General features: G+C 49.9%; 6 protein-coding genes and 1 non-coding gene across 7 annotated transcripts; 6 read left to right on the top strand and 1 right to left on the bottom strand.

The window, feature by feature from the left end:
- The first annotated feature begins 329 nt into the window (after positions 1–329).
- On the top strand, positions 330–1,255 carry FOBCDRAFT_288974 (Cnl2/NKP2 family protein-domain-containing protein). Its single transcript, XM_031174470.3, has 2 exons — positions 330–706; positions 762–1,255. Exons 1-2 carry the CDS (start codon positions 410–412, stop codon positions 1,020–1,022), a joined length of 558 nt encoding a protein of 185 aa, XP_031051255.2. The 5' UTR covers positions 330–409; the 3' UTR covers positions 1,023–1,255.
- On the bottom strand, positions 1,060–2,387 carry FOBCDRAFT_215956 (uncharacterized protein). The gene is made up of 3 exons (XM_031174468.3): positions 1,817–2,387; positions 1,298–1,715; positions 1,060–1,246 (listed from the first exon to the last, which is right to left on the bottom strand). The coding sequence occupies exons 1-3, from the start codon at positions 2,115–2,117 to the stop codon at positions 1,186–1,188; spliced, it is 780 nt and encodes a 259-aa protein (XP_031051253.1). The 5' UTR covers positions 2,118–2,387; the 3' UTR covers positions 1,060–1,185.
- Positions 2,388–2,995: 608 nt separating this feature from the next.
- On the top strand, positions 2,996–5,643 carry FOBCDRAFT_316102 (transcription initiation factor TFIID subunit A-domain-containing protein). The gene is made up of 2 exons (XM_031174467.3): positions 2,996–5,011; positions 5,063–5,643. The coding sequence occupies exons 1-2, from the start codon at positions 3,203–3,205 to the stop codon at positions 5,315–5,317; spliced, it is 2,064 nt and encodes a 687-aa protein (XP_031051252.2). The 5' UTR covers positions 2,996–3,202; the 3' UTR covers positions 5,318–5,643.
- A 398-nt stretch (positions 5,644–6,041) lies between these two features.
- On the top strand, positions 6,042–8,537 carry FOBCDRAFT_155804 (proteasome regulatory subunit C-terminal-domain-containing protein). The gene is made up of 3 exons (XM_031174466.3): positions 6,042–6,639; positions 6,709–8,033; positions 8,084–8,537. The coding sequence occupies exons 1-3, from the start codon at positions 6,378–6,380 to the stop codon at positions 8,225–8,227; spliced, it is 1,731 nt and encodes a 576-aa protein (XP_031051251.2). The 5' UTR covers positions 6,042–6,377; the 3' UTR covers positions 8,228–8,537.
- A 148-nt stretch (positions 8,538–8,685) lies between these two features.
- FOBCDRAFT_t52 lies at positions 8,686–8,774 on the top strand. Its single transcript has one exon. It is a non-coding gene; the product is annotated as a tRNA-Trp (tRNA).
- A 919-nt stretch (positions 8,775–9,693) lies between these two features.
- On the top strand, positions 9,694–11,868 carry FOBCDRAFT_288970 (uncharacterized protein). The gene has a single exon (XM_031174464.3). The coding sequence runs from the start codon at positions 9,768–9,770 to the stop codon at positions 11,817–11,819; it is 2,052 nt and encodes a 683-aa protein (XP_031051249.2). The 5' UTR covers positions 9,694–9,767; the 3' UTR covers positions 11,820–11,868.
- A 370-nt stretch (positions 11,869–12,238) lies between these two features.
- On the top strand, positions 12,239–15,096 carry FOBCDRAFT_215949 (acyl-CoA N-acyltransferase). The gene is made up of 2 exons (XM_031174462.3): positions 12,239–13,729; positions 13,783–15,096. Exons 1-2 carry the CDS (start codon positions 12,590–12,592, stop codon positions 14,602–14,604), a joined length of 1,962 nt encoding a protein of 653 aa, XP_031051247.2. The 5' UTR covers positions 12,239–12,589; the 3' UTR covers positions 14,605–15,096.
- The last annotated feature ends 1,547 nt before the right edge of the window (positions 15,097–16,643 follow it).

The following is a 16,643-nucleotide window of genomic DNA, read 5'->3' as shown; positions in this document are numbered from 1 at the left end:
ATGATATCATGTAAAATGGATGTACCTACACTGATGCATTAAGCTGTTCCCAGTTTGTGTTTGTATGAAACTTGATTTATCAACAGAAAGAGAAAAAAAAGGGAAGAAGAGGAAAAGAGCCAAGGAGGACGCCGAATGGTATTCAGCAAGGTCTATCAAAATCTCCCCTATTGTCTCATATCGAGGCATTGAAAGCTTGGGTAGTGTTCCTGAATAACGTCCTGTTGTGTAAGCTGGGGCTGTATGATTTAGGCTTGGGCAATGTGGGGCACTTAACGCGCTTCATTTTCAAGACGCGTCCCGATTGTATCCCAAGGTAAAGCTGAGCATATCGATCCAATACCCTTCCTAAAATCAAGGATTCTTTTCAACAGTTGCACGAGGGATAACTCAACTCGAAACCATAGACATGGCACCAACGGAAGCAGAGCTCCTTGCAAATTACCTCATCCAGCCATCTCCTTTGACCGCTATCGTCACACTCGAGCAATTCAAAGCCCTCTTTCCCCGTCCACTACAATCCTCACCTCAGGTTCGATCACTCTTTCGAGATCTACAAGCTCAACGCACAGATCTTCTCGACCAAGTCGCCGAGAACATCGCACATGAAGCGAAACGAGGGATCACAATGCGGCGAGAAGTCGTGCGGGCTAAGCGCGAGGCAGAGCGAGAGGATATAGACGCCGAGATCGAGATGGAGCGAGCAGTATGTCCAAACGAGTACACATCATGGTGCGAATACTGACCGACACTGCTTATAGCTATTTGGAGATGCTTCAGGTGCAGCGAGTGCCAAACATACTCTCAACTCTGTTATTCCAGAACTTGAGGGTGCCGCAGGTGCACTACATGCCGAACTTGCACATTTGAAAGAGGAAGAAGCAACTTTACTCGACTCTGTACAACAGACTACAGGAGCATTGAGCGATCTACGATATGGGAAATTCGCTAATGGTCGAATAAGCGAGGGGGTTATTGATGGCCTCAAAAACGTGGAAACAGCTTGCGAAAACAAATCATGAACGAGCAGATCACTTCAAGGGCGTCTACAACTTCACGAGAATAATCATGATCTCTCCGAACCAGAAACTTCATATATTTGTACGACAAATTAACATTTTCCCAGATATCGAACAATTTAACGGTTCCATCACTAAAGCCTGTCAAGTGTTTGCTAAGACCGAATTATTGGGCGCGCTGAGCACCAGCCTGGGGGGCACCGTTGACGCCTTGCATGCGACGGGACCTGGTGCTATTAGTATCACGTTTATTTGGCTCAGGGGTTGAGATAACTCACATCATGGCGCGGCTACCGAAAGAGACAACGAGCATGAAGAGCCAGTTGGGGATGAGACCCATAGCCCACATGAGGTAGCCGAAGGGAACAGCTACGCCGTACTCGGCAAGCTTGCCGTTGAAGGGATGGAACCAGCTGCTGTCAATGCGATGGAACTGGTCCTTGCTACCGGACTCGTGGAAGGCAACCAGAGTGTCAGAGGTTGTGGTAGTCAAGTTAAGCCTCTTGCTGTAAATCTCGACGGGCGCAGGTTCGGGGAGCATCTCAATGATATAGAGGCTGGCGGGACCCGCAGACCAGGCATTGCAGAGAATGGGCTGGTTGTCGCAATTCAAGTAGGCCATATGGGGGGTGTTGTCGAGGAGCGCAAACTTGGCAGCGGTCTCGTTGAAGGCCTGCTCGACAGTTCCGCATCGACCTGTAATTGCATGTTAGTAAGAGTTCATTACGACTGATACGATGGCAATAAAAAAATATGGCAAAAATCATATAGTGTAAATTGCTGGTGAGCAAACGTACCGTAGCAGGTCTTGTTGCCGCCAGAGATGAGCAACCACCACTCCTCAGGAGTAGTAGCACCAGCTGAAACAGGCTCGTAAAGGGTTTGCTTCCAGTTCTCAAGGGTCAGGACGTTGAGTCTCATAGAACCAGCCTTCGCCTCAGCGGCTGCGACAGGGTCATGGTGGCCTGGGTTGGGAATATATGAGGCGAACTGTCCGATGACATTTTGGAACTGGGCCTTATACTGGTCGATAGGCGAGTCCTGAGCGGCAGCAAGGGCGGGCAGAGCCGCAAGAACAGTGGAGGACGAGAAGCGCATATTGGCGATTTACTTCAATGAGCTTGTGATAGTTGACAGTGAAGTATGGCGCAAGTTAATCAACAAATATCGACCTCGAGGAAACGGCTGGAGAGGAATAGAAGAGAGGAAGAAGAAGGAAGGGAAGATAAGACAGGCAGGCAATGGCCAGATGGAAAGATGAACGGGCTCCGGTGGAGATGAGTGAATGGATGGGCTAAGGTAAGGGTAACTATGCCTAAGCTTGGATAAAGACCCCGGTGAAATTGGATGCATGGGGAAAGCTGGACCCTTGTAATCGTTGGGGAGATTCTTCAGTGGCTTACTTTGTTAACTCCTCTTTATTACCTTGGCTGCTGACTTATACGTAAGGTAAGGTAGCTAAGACCTGGAAACCCCGAACAGGAAGACAACTGGTAAGTCAAAGGTTGAGAAAGAGAGAGGTGAAATCAACCAGGTCAATCAACGCACTTTGGCGCATGAATGATACTCCAGAAATCTGGTTCTTGATAACGCTGGTAATCGACGTGTTTATGGACATATAACACGCTGAAGTTTCCATCCGTATGGCGTATTCCCCCGCGCAAAGTCAACCCCCCGACCGACAATTTGAAAACCAATGATGACACCTAACGAGCAACGATTTGATAGCTCCAGCCCATCCTGACAGACGTGCTCCAGAGCTAACACATGCCTAGGTGTCTAGGTACTTATTAGTTAGACCAGTTCCACTAAATTGAACAATCCTCCTGTTCAGTCACTCCACTGAAGACAAGCTGTACTTCCCCGAGACCCCAACAACAACTACCACACCCCAGTCATGATCACAAATACAAAGACACGGACCGACACTTATTCCGTGTCATTCTCACGTCCTCTTCGACGCGCGTGTCTGTGAAGTGATTCACGACACTACCAGATTTTAACAATAGGTTCTATTCTTGGTCTTGAAGTTTCTGATCCTCTTATTTGTTGTATTGTACACTTGTCTACTCCAATCCTCTACCTACGTAACGTTTTCCAATTCGTATTATCCTTGTGCCCATACCATTCGATCCGTCCCGTAGCAACGACCCTGCCTCCGGTTCTGTTCCATCACATTCATTATGAATCCTCAGATGGCCCAGCAAGGCCAAGGCCAGCAAGCTGGTGCTGGTCAGGCACAGCAACGCCCACCACCTATGTATCAGCCCAACCAGATCAGGAACCTTCCAACATTGAGTGACGAGGAAAAGTCCAAGTACGAGGCCGGATTGCAGGGTCTTTGGAACAAAGCCAACAACTCTCCCCAGAACAGCCCGGATCACATTGCTGCCCGTCAAAAAATCATAGAGTTTTCGAAGATGCTTATCACAAAGATCCAGCAAAGACGATCGCAGCAAATGCAAGGACAGAATGCCCAGAACCAGCAGGCTCGCCCTCAGCAAATGCAACAGAACGCTGCTGGGCAAGCAAATCAAGCACAGCCTCAGCAACAAGCTGCCGGGGCTGCTGCGGGTAACCAATCAGCTGCCGCTGCTGCCGTTCGACGAAACCCGGTCCCCGATCATATCCAGCAGCATGTTAATAAGATCAATTTTCGAGCACCTCAGTCCGTCATCGATAAATCCGCTGCCGAGGCTACCAAATGGATAGAAGAAATCAAGGAACGTTATACCCGAGCCTTGATGACTATGGATGCGAGCAAACAGAAGGTTGCTCAAATTGATAAAATCATTAATGATAGAGCCGCGGCTGGACAACCGTTCAAAGAAGATGAGCTTCGACAGCTACAATTGAAGAAGGATCAGCAGCTCAAAGCCCATACGGATGCCCACAAATGGGTTGACAGTGTCCGCAAGCAACAGGGAAGTTTGCAGGGCACTGGCCAGGCCCAAGCACAAGCTCAAACTCAACCGCAAGCACAAAACTCTGTAAGGTTGTCGCAACAAGGAAATCAGCCAGTGCAGCAGGCTGCAGCGACACAACAAAATCAACCCCAAGCACAGCCGAGGCCACAGCAGCAGCAGCAGCAGCAACAACAACCCCAGGCAACGCAAAACCAACCTCAAGCGGCTCAGCAACAGAACAACGCGCAAACTAACACTGCCCCTATTAACGCGGCTGTCGAAGTTGCTAAACAGCAGTTAGCCGCCGTCAGTCGAGCTTCCCCAGTCAACGGAACACCTGGAGCAACATCGGCGCAGGTACGTCCGGCGCAAGGGACACCTCAACCAGGACGCCAGCAACTACCAGCGGCGCAAGTTCAGGTTAAACAGGAACCTGGTGCTGCCCCCATAAATCCTGTGATGGCTTCGACAGCTGCACAGAATCAGGCTGGGACGCCAACCCAGCAGAACGCGCCACGGATTCCTACGCCCCAACAAGCGGCGGCGGCTTCCGCTCCGGTCACGGCGGCGGGTCCTCAGCAGGCTCTCAGTCACTCAGCTGCGATGGATCTTGCAAACCAGAAGGCTATTAACACTCCAGGAAGTGCCTCGGTGCCTGGCCGGCCTGCCGCAACTGGAACACCTACACCGGGTAGTGCAGTGAATCAAGGAGTGATGGGGCCTAACGTTCCCCAGCAACCAACACCACAAGGTCATCCACATGCACATCCTCCACAACCTCAACAAACGCCAATGCAGTCTAAAATGCCTATCCCCAAGGTGCTTCCCGAAAAGGCCACAGCCGTGCCTCAAGGTGTTTCGGTTGGTGGCGGCGTGAACACTGGTCGGCCTACAATGTCCCAAGGAAGCGGAACCCTTGGCGGCGTTATGAACCAACCGGCGATGGCTAGAATTCCCGCCTACAACCACGAAGCTGAGGGAGATCACGTTTTGAGTAAGAAAAAATTGGACGAACTTGTTCGGCAAGTATGCGGAGGCCCGGCGGAGGGGCAAGATGGAAACCTGCTCACTCCTGAAGTGGAAGAAGTGAGTTTATCGCCTACTGCAGTTGAGATGAAATTACTAACTTAGTCCTAGAACGTCCTGAACATGGCAGACTCGTTTGTTGACAGTGTCCTTCATGCGGCGTGTCGAAACTCAAAGGAGCGTGGTTCCAAGGTGCTCGAGATTCGCGACATCCAACTTGTCCTGGAGAGAACTTACAACATCCGTGTCCCTGGATACTCGTCTGATGAGCTACGTACTGTCCGCAAGATTCAGCCGTCTACCGGATGGATTGCAAAAATGAGTGCAGTCCAGGCAGCGAAGGTCATGCCTGGCAAGGGTGAATAATGGTCTGGCCCTGGGAGAAATGGTGGTGGTTATGAGAAGGCTTATCCGCGAGTAAAAAGAACATCGGGCATGGTACACTTTGTGTTTTGCAAAAACAGGCGTTGGGTGTATACCCGGAACAAATCGGCGTCAAGGGGTATTCGTTTTGGTATGATGAGGCTATTCTCGGAAAGTAGGTAGACCAAGATTACATGAGGTGCCTCTCCCATATGCAAGAGTTGACCTCCTAGGTTATGATGCAAATAATATACGCCTACCTAAGTATGACTCGACACTTGCTATAGTCCTGGAACTTGAAGTGTCGCCAAATTGCCATCTTTCTTGCCAACATGATGAAAGAGAAGTCTTGAAACTATACACATTTGTTCCCCTAGGCGATACTATTTGTATATCCATTTTTGGCTAAAGAGCCTTTTCTCGATTTTGGAAGCTGCTCTGTAGGGTCTCGTCACTTTATCACTTAGGCACCTATATGTTAGTACCTAGTTGAAAGATTGGAAGTGACTAGCATAATATCTGCATAATTTACATAAGCATGGTGATATTCTCAAGGTTGTGCAAAAGGCTGCAGGCAACATCGAAACGTCACTGCTCCTGGCCCCACAAGGTACCAGCTTATTAAGAATACCTAGGGGGTACAGTGGAGCGCCGCAAAATAAGACGTGAAAACAAGTAGCTTTCCAGCCCATCCAAGTAGTCTCTCAGCAGCCGCCTCAGTTGCCCACTGGCCAGTCACCAACGCCCCGGTCTCCATTTGGTGAGCTAGCACGAGCAAGCAACCAGCAGCATCACCTTGAACCTCCCTCAATCCAATACAGCACCAAACTCCCCACGACGACCACGGTCTTAATTCCTATCTCAAAGCGTGTCTTGCTCTCTCGGCCTCGGCACCGTACATTCTTCAAACCAGCACCGTCCGGGCCCAACCAACTCGGCGCCACGACAAGCTGAGGCGCGCGCACGACTCACGGGGTCAACAGTATTCTCCCACTATCGTCATCAACAGCTTCTGCAGCTTCAGCATCATCTTCTCGCAATACACACAAATAAACCCATCGTCATGCCCAGCAAGACGCCAAACAACAACGGAAAGAAGCCTGCCGGGAACAACGTTCAGAAAAACAAGGACGTGGAGATGACGGATAGCACAAAGCCCAAGGGCAAGAAGTCCGCCAAGGATGGTGATGAAGAGATGACCGTTGTTGTTCCTCCTTCAAAGTCGAAAAAGTCCGACAAGACAGCGGCTGACGCTGAAGGTGATGTGTCAATGGGCGAAGAAGAGGAAGAGGCCAAGGTTGACCCTGTAACACAGACTATCGCAGGTTAGTAGTTGTCGTCGGAGCTTGACCAGCCCAAGCCAAACAGTCACTGACATGTCTTTCCAAACGCAGATATCAAGAGCAACTTTGCTTTGATAGACCGTGCGGTTTCACTTTTCGACGCCAGATTCTCCCTCCGCGCCTTACGATCTATCTCCATCATCCGCAAGCGTTTGACCCCCGATATCATTGCACAGGTCATTTCCGAGGCTTTCCCAGCTACCGCCAACTCGAGTGCTATTGTTAAGCCGCTCCTTTCTGCCATTGAGCGCGAAGATGTTATCCTGGGCCGACAGAGTGGTTCAGAGATGGAAATCGATGAGGCGAAGACGTCTGGCAAGAACGGTGCTAAGAAAGAAGCCAAGGAACCCATTCCTGAGATTGATATTTTCCTTGGTATTCTTGTCCAGGTCTACCTCTTTGACTCCAAGCAGTTCCAGCGCGGTGCCGACTTCTCTAAGTACCTTTCGGACAGAGTCCAATCGCTCAATCGCCGTACACTCGACTCTTTGTCTGCCAAGGTCTACTTCTACTACTCCATCTTTTGCGAGCACATTGTGCCTCTTCCCCCTTCTCCCCAATCCCCCGTCGTCGCTATCCGGCCAACTCTCCTCGCCGCTCTTCGAACCGCCGTGCTACGTAAAGATGTCGACACACAAGCCTCGGTTATCGTTCTACTGCTGCGAAACTACCTATCAACTTCGCACATCAACCAGGCTGATCTCTTGGTTTCGCATACCCAGTTTCCCGAGAACGCTGTCAACAACCAGGTAGCACGATTTCTCTACTACCTCGGTCGCATCCGAGCTATTCAGCTGCGCTACACCGAGGCCCATGAGCATCTCACTGCTGCCACTCGAAAGGCTCCTTCTAGCAGCTGCGCCCTTGGCTTTGCTCAGACAGCCACCAAGCTGCTCTATGTTGTTGAGCTGTTGATGGGTGACATTCCTGACCGATCTATGTTCCGACAGCCAACAATGGAGGTCGCTCTCCAGCCCTACTTCCTCCTGGTCAAGTCGGTCAGAGTTGGAAATCTTGAGGACTTTGAGACAGCCATTGCCGATCATGCCGATACCTTCCGACGAGATGGCACGTACAGCCTCATCCTCCGTTTACGACAGAACGTCATCAAGACCGGTATTCGCATGATGTCTTTGTCCTACTCTCGTATCTCTCTTCGTGACATTTGCATTCGCCTGCATCTCGGTAGCGAGGAGTCGGCTGAGTACATTGTCGCCAAGGCTATCCGCGACGGTGTGATTGAAGCTACCTTGGATCGTGAGAGAGGTTTCATGAAGAGCAAGGAGGTTGGTGACGTGTATGCTACTCGTGAGCCGGGTGAGGCGTTCCACGACCGAATTCGAGCTTGTTTAGCTCTCCACGATGAGAGTGTAAAGGTTTGTTTCCCATTCATTCATGAGACAGGATAGAGACTAATTCGCACTAGGCTATGCGATTCCCTATGAATCAACATCGTCTTGAGCTCAAGAATGCCCAGGAGGCCCGCGAGCGTGAGCGTGAGATGGCCAAGGAGATCCAGGAAGGTGACTTGGACGAGGATGATCTTGGTGGAGACTTTGATGGTATCTAAACTTTGTATATTGTCTCGGCTTGAGAGCATTTGCTACCTATTGATCAATGCCTGTGGTTCCTCCTTGCCGACATCGTTAGGTACCGTTAGCTGCAGTTTCTTTTTATGACCCGCTTGTCGCTTAGAGTGACGGTGGTGGGTAGTCTGCTGGAATACGGCGATAGAAAGGGGAAGGGTTGAGGTGGTTTGAACGTCTTACCAAGGCTTCAGTGTATGTGTACTAGATGCTTCGCGCGGCGGGAATAAACTTAGAGGCATGGAATACTTTGTCATTCTCATTGACACAGGAATTGAAACACCTTTTTCTTCAGAGTGGTATTCTAAAAGCAACACACTGCTTCTTTTAGTGAGTAGATACGAGGTTTCTTCCCAGGTGGCGGCAAGGGTACCTTGTGCTGGGCCATTTGGCCGGGGGCTCAGGAATATACTATGTCTTTGATCCACCATTTTCAACAAATGGGGAGCTGGCGCAACGGTAGCGCGTCAGATTCCAGCTATTAAGCACGGAGATTCCTGAAGGTTATCGGTTCAAATCCGGTGTTCCTCATATTTTTATCTTTTATATATAATTTCTCTATCTAACTGTCTCCTAAACTATTAGAATTCTTTTTATATTATTTTTAAAATATAAGGTAATTTATATTAGCTGCTGGCCTAGTAATGCCACTCTGACTAACATCTTTATGTATATACTTCTATAAAGACGAAGGTAAGCTGAGGCTACCCATATAGCGCAAGATACCCATTTAGTCTAGGACTTCATGGCACTTAGTTGTCAATCTTACGCCCTTGGATCGACAGGTGTGGGCCATATCCATGGTTGCCTTACATGTTGCATGATCCAAGCCACGATCTAGGATTCTTAAACCTCCACTATGTTTATATCCGATCAGTATCAAATCGATACGTATACGGCAAACACACAAACACAAGGCGCTGGGAACATTAATCAAGATCAACAAGTCAAGAGTGGAGAGAGGTGATTACAGTGTTGCTCTTGTCTTGGCGATACTATTATTTTGCTCCAGACCACGAAGATTAGACTCAAAGTCAAATCGTGAATATTTTGACTGTCATTCATCTCAGGCAACTTATACCTATTCGACTTGAAACTCGGAACCGCATGGTCGCCAGAGTCCTATTCACGGCCCTTTCCTGAACACAAGTGGAGGCCACCGCCAGAAGCTGCTGGAAACACGAGGGCATGTTCAAAGTTTGAGGTGAGGTTGACTCACTCGGCAAAATCAAGCCGCCAATTGTGCACTGCACAGAGTGCGCCCTGCGTTCGACAAGGTCTGAACAAGCAGCAAAGCAGTGCCAGCCAGTGCAAGGTCCCCTTGGAAGATTTGTTACAGAGTTTGGGTGTCATCTATCGGTAAGGCTGAGCTTAACTCCATAGCCATCTCCGTTGTGTAGGTATATAAAAGGCTCGATAGGAATAGTGGGAGCCCTTTCTTCCTTTTCATATCACACACAAGCCTGACTGCTTTGATTTCACAAGTACACCATAAAACCTGAATCCAAAGTCGCGCACTTGGAAATGGCTTCCGCTACCGAGCTTCGGCCTACTCAGCCGCCCTCATTTTCAACACATCAGCACGCGACACCATCTTTGCCTTCGGTACCATCGACCAAGTACCACGACGAGGTGGAAGTGGACCTGGCTATCCATCTCGCGACGCTCTGCCGCAAGAGCCTCGTCGAGCTCGACTCTCATCTTCCCGGCTTCAAGCCTTCTCATCCTTTCACTGCAGATGAAATCGTTTCTCTGCCGCTTGATAAGCATCGGGTCGACGATACCCTTCATGAACTCCCTCGACGCAGATCTGCTCGTCATAACCTGGCCGTCGCTATTTCTTCCTGTTTGTACCCTGTGCATCAAGGTTCGCTAACAGCCATCATACGCTACGAGGAAGACCGTGTGCGCCTCCGTGCTTGGGCTGCCTTGCAGCGCAGGTATGACATGCTGAAGGCCACTATTCGCAACGGTCATACGGCCCGTGGCCTGTCCAGCGGTGCCGCCCCTGGTGTCCAGGCGCCTGTTTGGGCCTCCCGTATCACATCACAGGGAGTTTGGGACCCTGCTAAGCATCCCATTTCTCTTGAAGGTGTGCCAGCAATCCCCATGCCTGTTGAGATCGCCCACGAGGCCGATCTTGTGCCATTCCTGAACCATCTTAGGGGTGGGGGCACTTCCAAGCTGAATGGTGATGAGAAAGGCTTCGAGCTGGATGATGGACGAGGTGAGCCTTACTATGGTGTGAAAGGCGCCGAGTTCCGCAAAGGCGTTGTCTATGAGGATGGACGCATGGATCTCTGTAAAATGGTCGTTGGACCTGATCACATTGGTAAACTGATGGACTCGCTTCGACCTAATGAGTTTGTACGCCACTTCCTCCTGGGCAATAACATCATCGGCCCTGTAGGTGCTCATGAGATCGCCAATTTCATCCACGATCTCCCTGGACGAATTGATACTTGGTATCTCGCTGGAAACTGCATCGACAGACCCAGCTTCAATATTCTTGTCGATGCCATGATCGAGTCTGATGCTATCACCAACATTTGGTTGAAGCGAAACCCACTTGGATCACATGCCTCTGAGGATGTCTATCGACTCATAACCGGAGTTCGGAATTTGCGAACTCTTGATCTCGACCAAACCCAGCTCGGTGACCGAGGAGTTTCGGACCTGTTCAACCGCCTGGCAGGTCACGAGATGCCCGAGGGTGCGAAACTACCCCTGAAGCATATCTATCTCAACGGCAACGGCATCTCAAATGAGGGTGCACAGGCTATTGGGAAATTCCTCGTGTCTCCGCACTGCGGCTTGACGTCCATTTACATGTCATCAAACCCCATGGGGGATTCTGGTGCAAATGCCCTTGCTCAAGCACTACCTAAGGCACCGTATCTGACTCGATTGCTCTTACAGTCGATCGGAGTCAGCACCAAAGGTGCCGTTGCGCTGTGCAAGGCTGCTACTGGTCATCCCGCTCTCGAAGTGCTTGATCTTGGACAGGCTTATGCCACCCATGATCTCGGGCAGGCCTATAACTACATCGAGGATGGTGCCGTAACTGCCATTCAGGACCTTGTCTCGGCCGAAAGCCATCTGTCCTATCTCAACTTTGGACATATGGCAGTGACACCTCCGGCAATCAATCTTATTTCAGAGGCAGTGCTCAAGAGCCCGTCACTCGTGTACTTCGCGGCCTACCCAATTCTGCCAGATCCAGCCCTCAAGGCCGCAACCTTCAGGCCAGCAGTTGACACGACTTTCGCCAACCCAGCTGAGCCAACCAGGCCGCAGATTCTGATGAGCAAGGCTGTTCAAGAGCATCTTTCTGCCAATGTCAAGACTCGGTATGGCGAGGAAACCTCGTACAGTCAGTTCATGGAGGAGGACAGGCGCTGGCTCGTAAGCGATAAGACCGATGTGCGCAAAATCGACAGCGTGTACCGTAATCGCGATGCTGGTCTCGCCCGTCGCCGGCTCCTGACTCTGGTCAAGAATTGGGAGGAGGGTGATGAGACCCTTGACCGTGTCATGGCAGCTCATGCCCCAACCTGCTCTTTGCGCCGACACTGAGTGACAAAAGGGGTCGAGGAGCAGTTGCTTACTTTTGTCTGACTTCACAAGTCTATTTCACTTTTTGAAATGTTGTTTCTGTTACGTTGTTGGAATGTAACCAGGAAGTGGAGGACAGGGGAGCATTTGCTCATTCAACTTGGAGATGAATTTATTCGCTCCTTTGAAATGTTGTTGTTGTTCTTAGAAACCTGCACTTCTAATTGAGCACGTTGAAACATGTCCGTTCTAACATCATGCGTGGTATAGTGTACTTGAGAAATAATGTGATATAACAGAAGACTGTAGTGCTGTGGGTGGTAGTAAACTCAAACACCATGAGACATGTTGCCCAATAGCTATAGCACGTGATAGACGTGATTGTGACATGATAGGAAGCATCCGCAACATTTGCCGTATCCCCCGCGTCGCGTCTTGCCCACCTACATTACCTACGGATTATACAACTCAAGCCTGCCTTACCTAGCCGTAGATCTGATCGCATGACGTTCCCTTTCTCTTAAAATAACTCACGGACCCAATGTCGAATCAACCTTAAAAGACATAAATCTTCCAGTCATAAATGAACCATGTTTCTACGTGCGTAACTTATCAGTCGCTAAAAACGAAAACCACTTGACAACACCTCCATTCTGGCTCATCGGCCCCAACTTCTTAGTCTACCTTGATTAGTCCAGTATACCAGAAACTCCACGTCCAATTCCTAGTGCCCTTCCATACACGCAAAGCTCTATCAACCACCATATTTCTAAATCGAGGCTCGCACAGCGATGCCTCAAAAGCGCAAGCGACCAGACCAAGATCCCTCCGAACAAGAATTGTTGCCCGCATCCGCACTCAAATCGACATCTTCTGACTCTCAATCAAAATCCGCCAGCGCGCGCCGGGCGACGCGTCAAACCCCAGTCATTCCACCAACACCACCAACAACAGCGACGCAACTACAACCTCAACCACGCACAGAAACGGCTGTACCACCTCCTATAATACCTACACTATCATCAGCTTCTTCGAAGCCGACACCCTCTCCAGAGCAGAAGCGGAGTCGTGCCTCCAACGGTCGTCCTCAACTACCTCCATCGCAGCCCAAGGCGCAAAGTCAACACCCCCCTTCTGTGCTGCGATGGGCTCCGCTTGAACAGCCAGGCCCAGCAGTAAGGCCTCCCCCTCACCATCTCCATCCAACAACGATGGCAGCCATGCCCCCACCTCGGCCGATTGCCGCTGGTCGTCCACCATCAGACTTGGTTGCGCCTGAGATCACCTATCATGTGCCCCAGTCGCATACAAACTCATTCCAGCGGACCTCAGCTCTTGTCCGACCTCATGGCCCTACGGCACAACCACCACGTATACTCGAACGACCGCCGCCTCCAATAGTCACGCCAGTTCACCCTCCGAAGCCTCCTGTCCCACCCTCTGTACGGCCGCCTCTGCGAGCCGATCGCAACATTGACAAAGTCGTGTTGGGTAATATGTGCTTCAGCACGTGGTATCCTAGCTACTATGGAAAAGAAGTGCTTGGGGAATCATCAGGCAATCTAGGTAAAACAGGCAGCAAGGACCTGGGGGCCAAGGATCAAGCTACAGGCGGTAAATCATCATCCCGGCGGGATCGCGAACATCACCCAGTAGTTGATCGCCTCTACGTGTGTCCTACCTGCTTCAAGTACTCCAAAGAATTGGTTGCCTGGTGTCATCACGTCCATGTGTGTGAGAGGAAGACTCATATACCTGGTCGGAAGGTATACGTTCATCCACGGGGGCGTAGAAAGATTCTTGTTCCCCATGATAATAAAACCTCTGGCCCCAAAAGACGGAAAGGGGAAGGAAACATTCGGTTGGTAGAGGAGATCGTCCAGGACGAAGGAGAATGGAGCATTTGGGAGGTTGATGGTGAAAAGGATGGGGTACGTGTGTCCATTATGTCAAGGAGAGCCCCAATGCTAACTTTTGCTCTTAGCTCTTTTGCCAGAACCTGTCACTCTTCGCAAAGCTCTTCCTCGACAATAAATCCGTCTTCTTCGATGTCACAGGTTTTAACTACTTCCTACTTGTTTACACACCTCCGACTCGATCTTTGCAGACTGCGACCGAGCCTGAGCCCCCTTCGCCTCGAATTACGGGATTCTTTTCGAAGGAGAAAATGTCATGGGATAATAACAACCTCGCTTGCATCCTTATATTCCCCCCATGGCAGCGAAAGGGTCTTGGTGCGTTGCTGATGGGGGCCTCGTACGAGATATCTCGGCGGGAGGGTATTCTGGGTGGGCCGGAGAAGCCAATTTCTGATCTTGGTAAGAAGGGCTACAAACGTTACTGGGCAGGTGAAATCGCGAGATGGCTATTGACTATCAATATGGACTCAAAGACGCCCCAGAATGAGGTCCTTGTGGATCTCAGCGACTGCAGTAAGGCAACATGGATTCTTCCCGAAGATTGTCTCCAGGTGCTGCGAGATATGGGTGTTGTCGAAGAGGCCGGTTTGGGCCCAAGCAAGCCTGAGGAAAAGCCTGTCGCCGAAGCCGAGGCCGAGGCCGAGGAGAAGAAAGGCGAAGAAACGACAAGGACATCGCCTACTGCTGACGGAGGAGTTAAAGAAGAGACCGTGCCAGTTGTCAAGACGGTGCCACGGGTGCGGATGGACAAGCAGGCGGTCCGTCGATATGTGGCCGAGAATCGGATAAGTCTAGAGCGGATGTGTGATCCTGCTGGGTTTGTCGAGGGCTACGCGATCAAAGCACCCGAGGTAGTGGAAGAAGAGGTGGTCGAGGCGGAGGAGTGATGGAGTCGAGATATTGTCGTTGTACAATTTGCTGACATGTACCTATAGATTAGACGCTTCGGCGATAGTGATACCCGTGCTCGAATTAAATGAGCTTCCTCTCATCATCATCGTTCTCTCTCTTTTTTTCTCTCTCTCTTTCTCTTTGGATCTAGTAGGATCATCAGGGTCCTCTGTTCGCCTGGTTCTTGATCGAGAATCATAGTTTTATGCCACAATCCTGGTGTGACTTACTAGAGACTCGATCATGCAGTTGAGCTCCTGCAACTATTGCGGTTTACATAATGTGTCGGGATGCATGTTGACTACCTACCTCTGTCATGCCATTTTCCTCAGGTCGTGCCGAGGTCGAACGGGAAAACGACCTCGATGCGGTCGGAGGCACTCAGCATGGAAAAGCGGTTCAGCATTGCATCAGGGAATTCAGAAATGGCGTTCGTATCGTAATTGAGACTTCCGGCGCGTATTTGAAACGGTATATCGAGGTCAATGGCTCTGAAATAGCCTTTATTCTCATACCTAACTCTTGACAACCATCTTTGCCCGATCTAACGAGCTTTCCCAAAAGGGTAAAGAGCTTAGACAAGCTTGTGTAGTTTCGCACAGGGTCGAGTTTTTTCAAGCTCGTCCCGATTTTGCCCTTGCCCAACAGTGTGAGTACTGGCACTGGGACTGACACACCCCCTTGGGCCGAAAACTTTTCGTCAGCCTGGAAGTCAGCGACTTTTACAGTGCCTGCCTACCTAGGGGTTAGGCAATCCCAATCTCTCAGGCCCTAGTTGCCCCAGACTCCCAAGTGTTGTCCGTTGCAGATTTGAGATTTGAGATTCAAGATGAGATGTGAAATATGGGGAGCACTCCTCTTCTCACAGACGTGGGTATAGGGACAAGGCTGGAGCTACCGATATACAGTGTCAGTCTTTATTTTCACACGCAATTATTAGACATTCTGTGGCTGCGGAAGTGGTCATGTCAAGTTTCAACGCAACTTGACCTCTTCATGCTTTCACGAACCTTGATTGGCAACTGGCTCTGTTCTTTGTAGCAAAAAGAGCATAGGCGGTGCCATATTATCGTCAAAACGATATTGCTACAAGGCCAATTGTCGCCCGTAAGACCTGATATATGAAAGGGAGTGTTTGACAAATTGAGTATTTGGTCAAAACGACATTATTCGTCATATCAAACCTTTCTGACTTTCTTCAGCCTCGCTGCCGTGCAATTATTGCAGGAGGTTGAAGGCTACGGCCACCCGTTGCTGTCCATCATTTGATTCGCGCACTGTCCCAACTCATCGACGGCCAAACCTAAATTCGATCTGGGCTGTTTGATCGAGCGGGAAAATTTTTTCCTTTCGCCCAACGATAGCTAGTACCTAGCTAGGTAGGTAATAAAGGGCTGATCTACTGTCATGTCCCAGCTCTTCAGTGAAACTACAGGACAGATCCATTCGTACCGCATATGACTTTTGATATACTACGTACTCAGTTTGTAGGATTGTTCATTATCATAGAGTATAGATCAAGGGATCGTTCTCTATTCACCTGCGATCGTTAAGAAAAGTCAACTCAAACTCAGTGATCGATAAGCAAGAGGCAGGATGTTCAGCGACCGCTCCCGCGAGATGATCGAGAAGACCAACGCTCAAATGGTTGATATTGCAGTAACCTGAACTTGTCGAGACAGGACCTATTTGTACTGTACATGTCTTTTTCAATAAGGCTTTGATTCTGGTCCCCTCCCTCACAGGATTGACTTTACCTTCACTTTACGGTATCAAATGCATCCTTCGAAGTGTCTCTCACCATCCACACACGTGGGAAACTCGTCCCTTGATTCGCCGATTAGGCTCTGTAAAGGCCACCGAGAGAAATCTCAGCTCGTACTGTGTCTTGTTACTGTACACATTGCTCTCTTTATAGGTGGGTGTGTTGCTGCACTTGGCTCAAGCCTATAACCAATCAAAATCAGATCTCGGCAGCATCCAATGTCCAGGTACGGATACCAGCTCTGATATCAACTCTGTTGTCATTCTGTTC

The sequence above is a fragment of the Fusarium oxysporum genome, chromosome II (assembly GCF_013085055.1).
Source record: "Fusarium oxysporum Fo47 chromosome II, complete sequence".
Taxonomy (NCBI): domain Eukaryota; kingdom Fungi; phylum Ascomycota; class Sordariomycetes; order Hypocreales; family Nectriaceae; genus Fusarium; species Fusarium oxysporum.
Note: the sequence above shows the minus strand (reverse complement) of the source record. Positions and strands in the feature narration are given on the sequence as shown.

What these genes read in the sequence shown, in the direction of transcription:
- FOBCDRAFT_215956 (XM_031174468.3), bottom strand. Translation starts at nt 2,117, where the DNA reads ATGCGCTTCTCGTCCTCCACTGTTCTTGCGGCTCTGCCCGCCCTTGCT. An exon ending in CGGCAACAAGACCTGCTACG is followed by an intron (nt 1,716 to 1,816) that starts GTACGTTTGCTC and finishes ATGCAATTACAG; the next exon opens with GTCGATGCGGAACTGTCGAG. An exon ending in TTCGGTAGCCGCGCCATGAT is followed by an intron (nt 1,247 to 1,297) that starts GTGAGTTATCTC and finishes TAATAGCACCAG; the next exon opens with GTCCCGTCGCATGCAAGGCG.
- FOBCDRAFT_215949 (XM_031174462.3), top strand. Translation starts at nt 12,590, where the DNA reads ATGCCTCAAAAGCGCAAGCGACCAGACCAAGATCCCTCCGAACAAGAA. An exon ending in TTGATGGTGAAAAGGATGGG is followed by an intron (nt 13,730 to 13,782) that starts GTACGTGTGTCC and finishes TTTTGCTCTTAG; the next exon opens with CTCTTTTGCCAGAACCTGTC.
- FOBCDRAFT_288974 (XM_031174470.3), top strand. Translation starts at nt 410, where the DNA reads ATGGCACCAACGGAAGCAGAGCTCCTTGCAAATTACCTCATCCAGCCA. An exon ending in AGATCGAGATGGAGCGAGCA is followed by an intron (nt 707 to 761) that starts GTATGTCCAAAC and finishes CACTGCTTATAG; the next exon opens with CTATTTGGAGATGCTTCAGG.
- FOBCDRAFT_316102 (XM_031174467.3), top strand. Translation starts at nt 3,203, where the DNA reads ATGAATCCTCAGATGGCCCAGCAAGGCCAAGGCCAGCAAGCTGGTGCT. An exon ending in TCACTCCTGAAGTGGAAGAA is followed by an intron (nt 5,012 to 5,062) that starts GTGAGTTTATCG and finishes ACTTAGTCCTAG; the next exon opens with AACGTCCTGAACATGGCAGA.
- FOBCDRAFT_155804 (XM_031174466.3), top strand. Translation starts at nt 6,378, where the DNA reads ATGCCCAGCAAGACGCCAAACAACAACGGAAAGAAGCCTGCCGGGAAC. An exon ending in TGTAACACAGACTATCGCAG is followed by an intron (nt 6,640 to 6,708) that starts GTTAGTAGTTGT and finishes TTCCAAACGCAG; the next exon opens with ATATCAAGAGCAACTTTGCT. An exon ending in TCCACGATGAGAGTGTAAAG is followed by an intron (nt 8,034 to 8,083) that starts GTTTGTTTCCCA and finishes AATTCGCACTAG; the next exon opens with GCTATGCGATTCCCTATGAA.
- FOBCDRAFT_288970 (XM_031174464.3), top strand. Translation starts at nt 9,768, where the DNA reads ATGGCTTCCGCTACCGAGCTTCGGCCTACTCAGCCGCCCTCATTTTCA.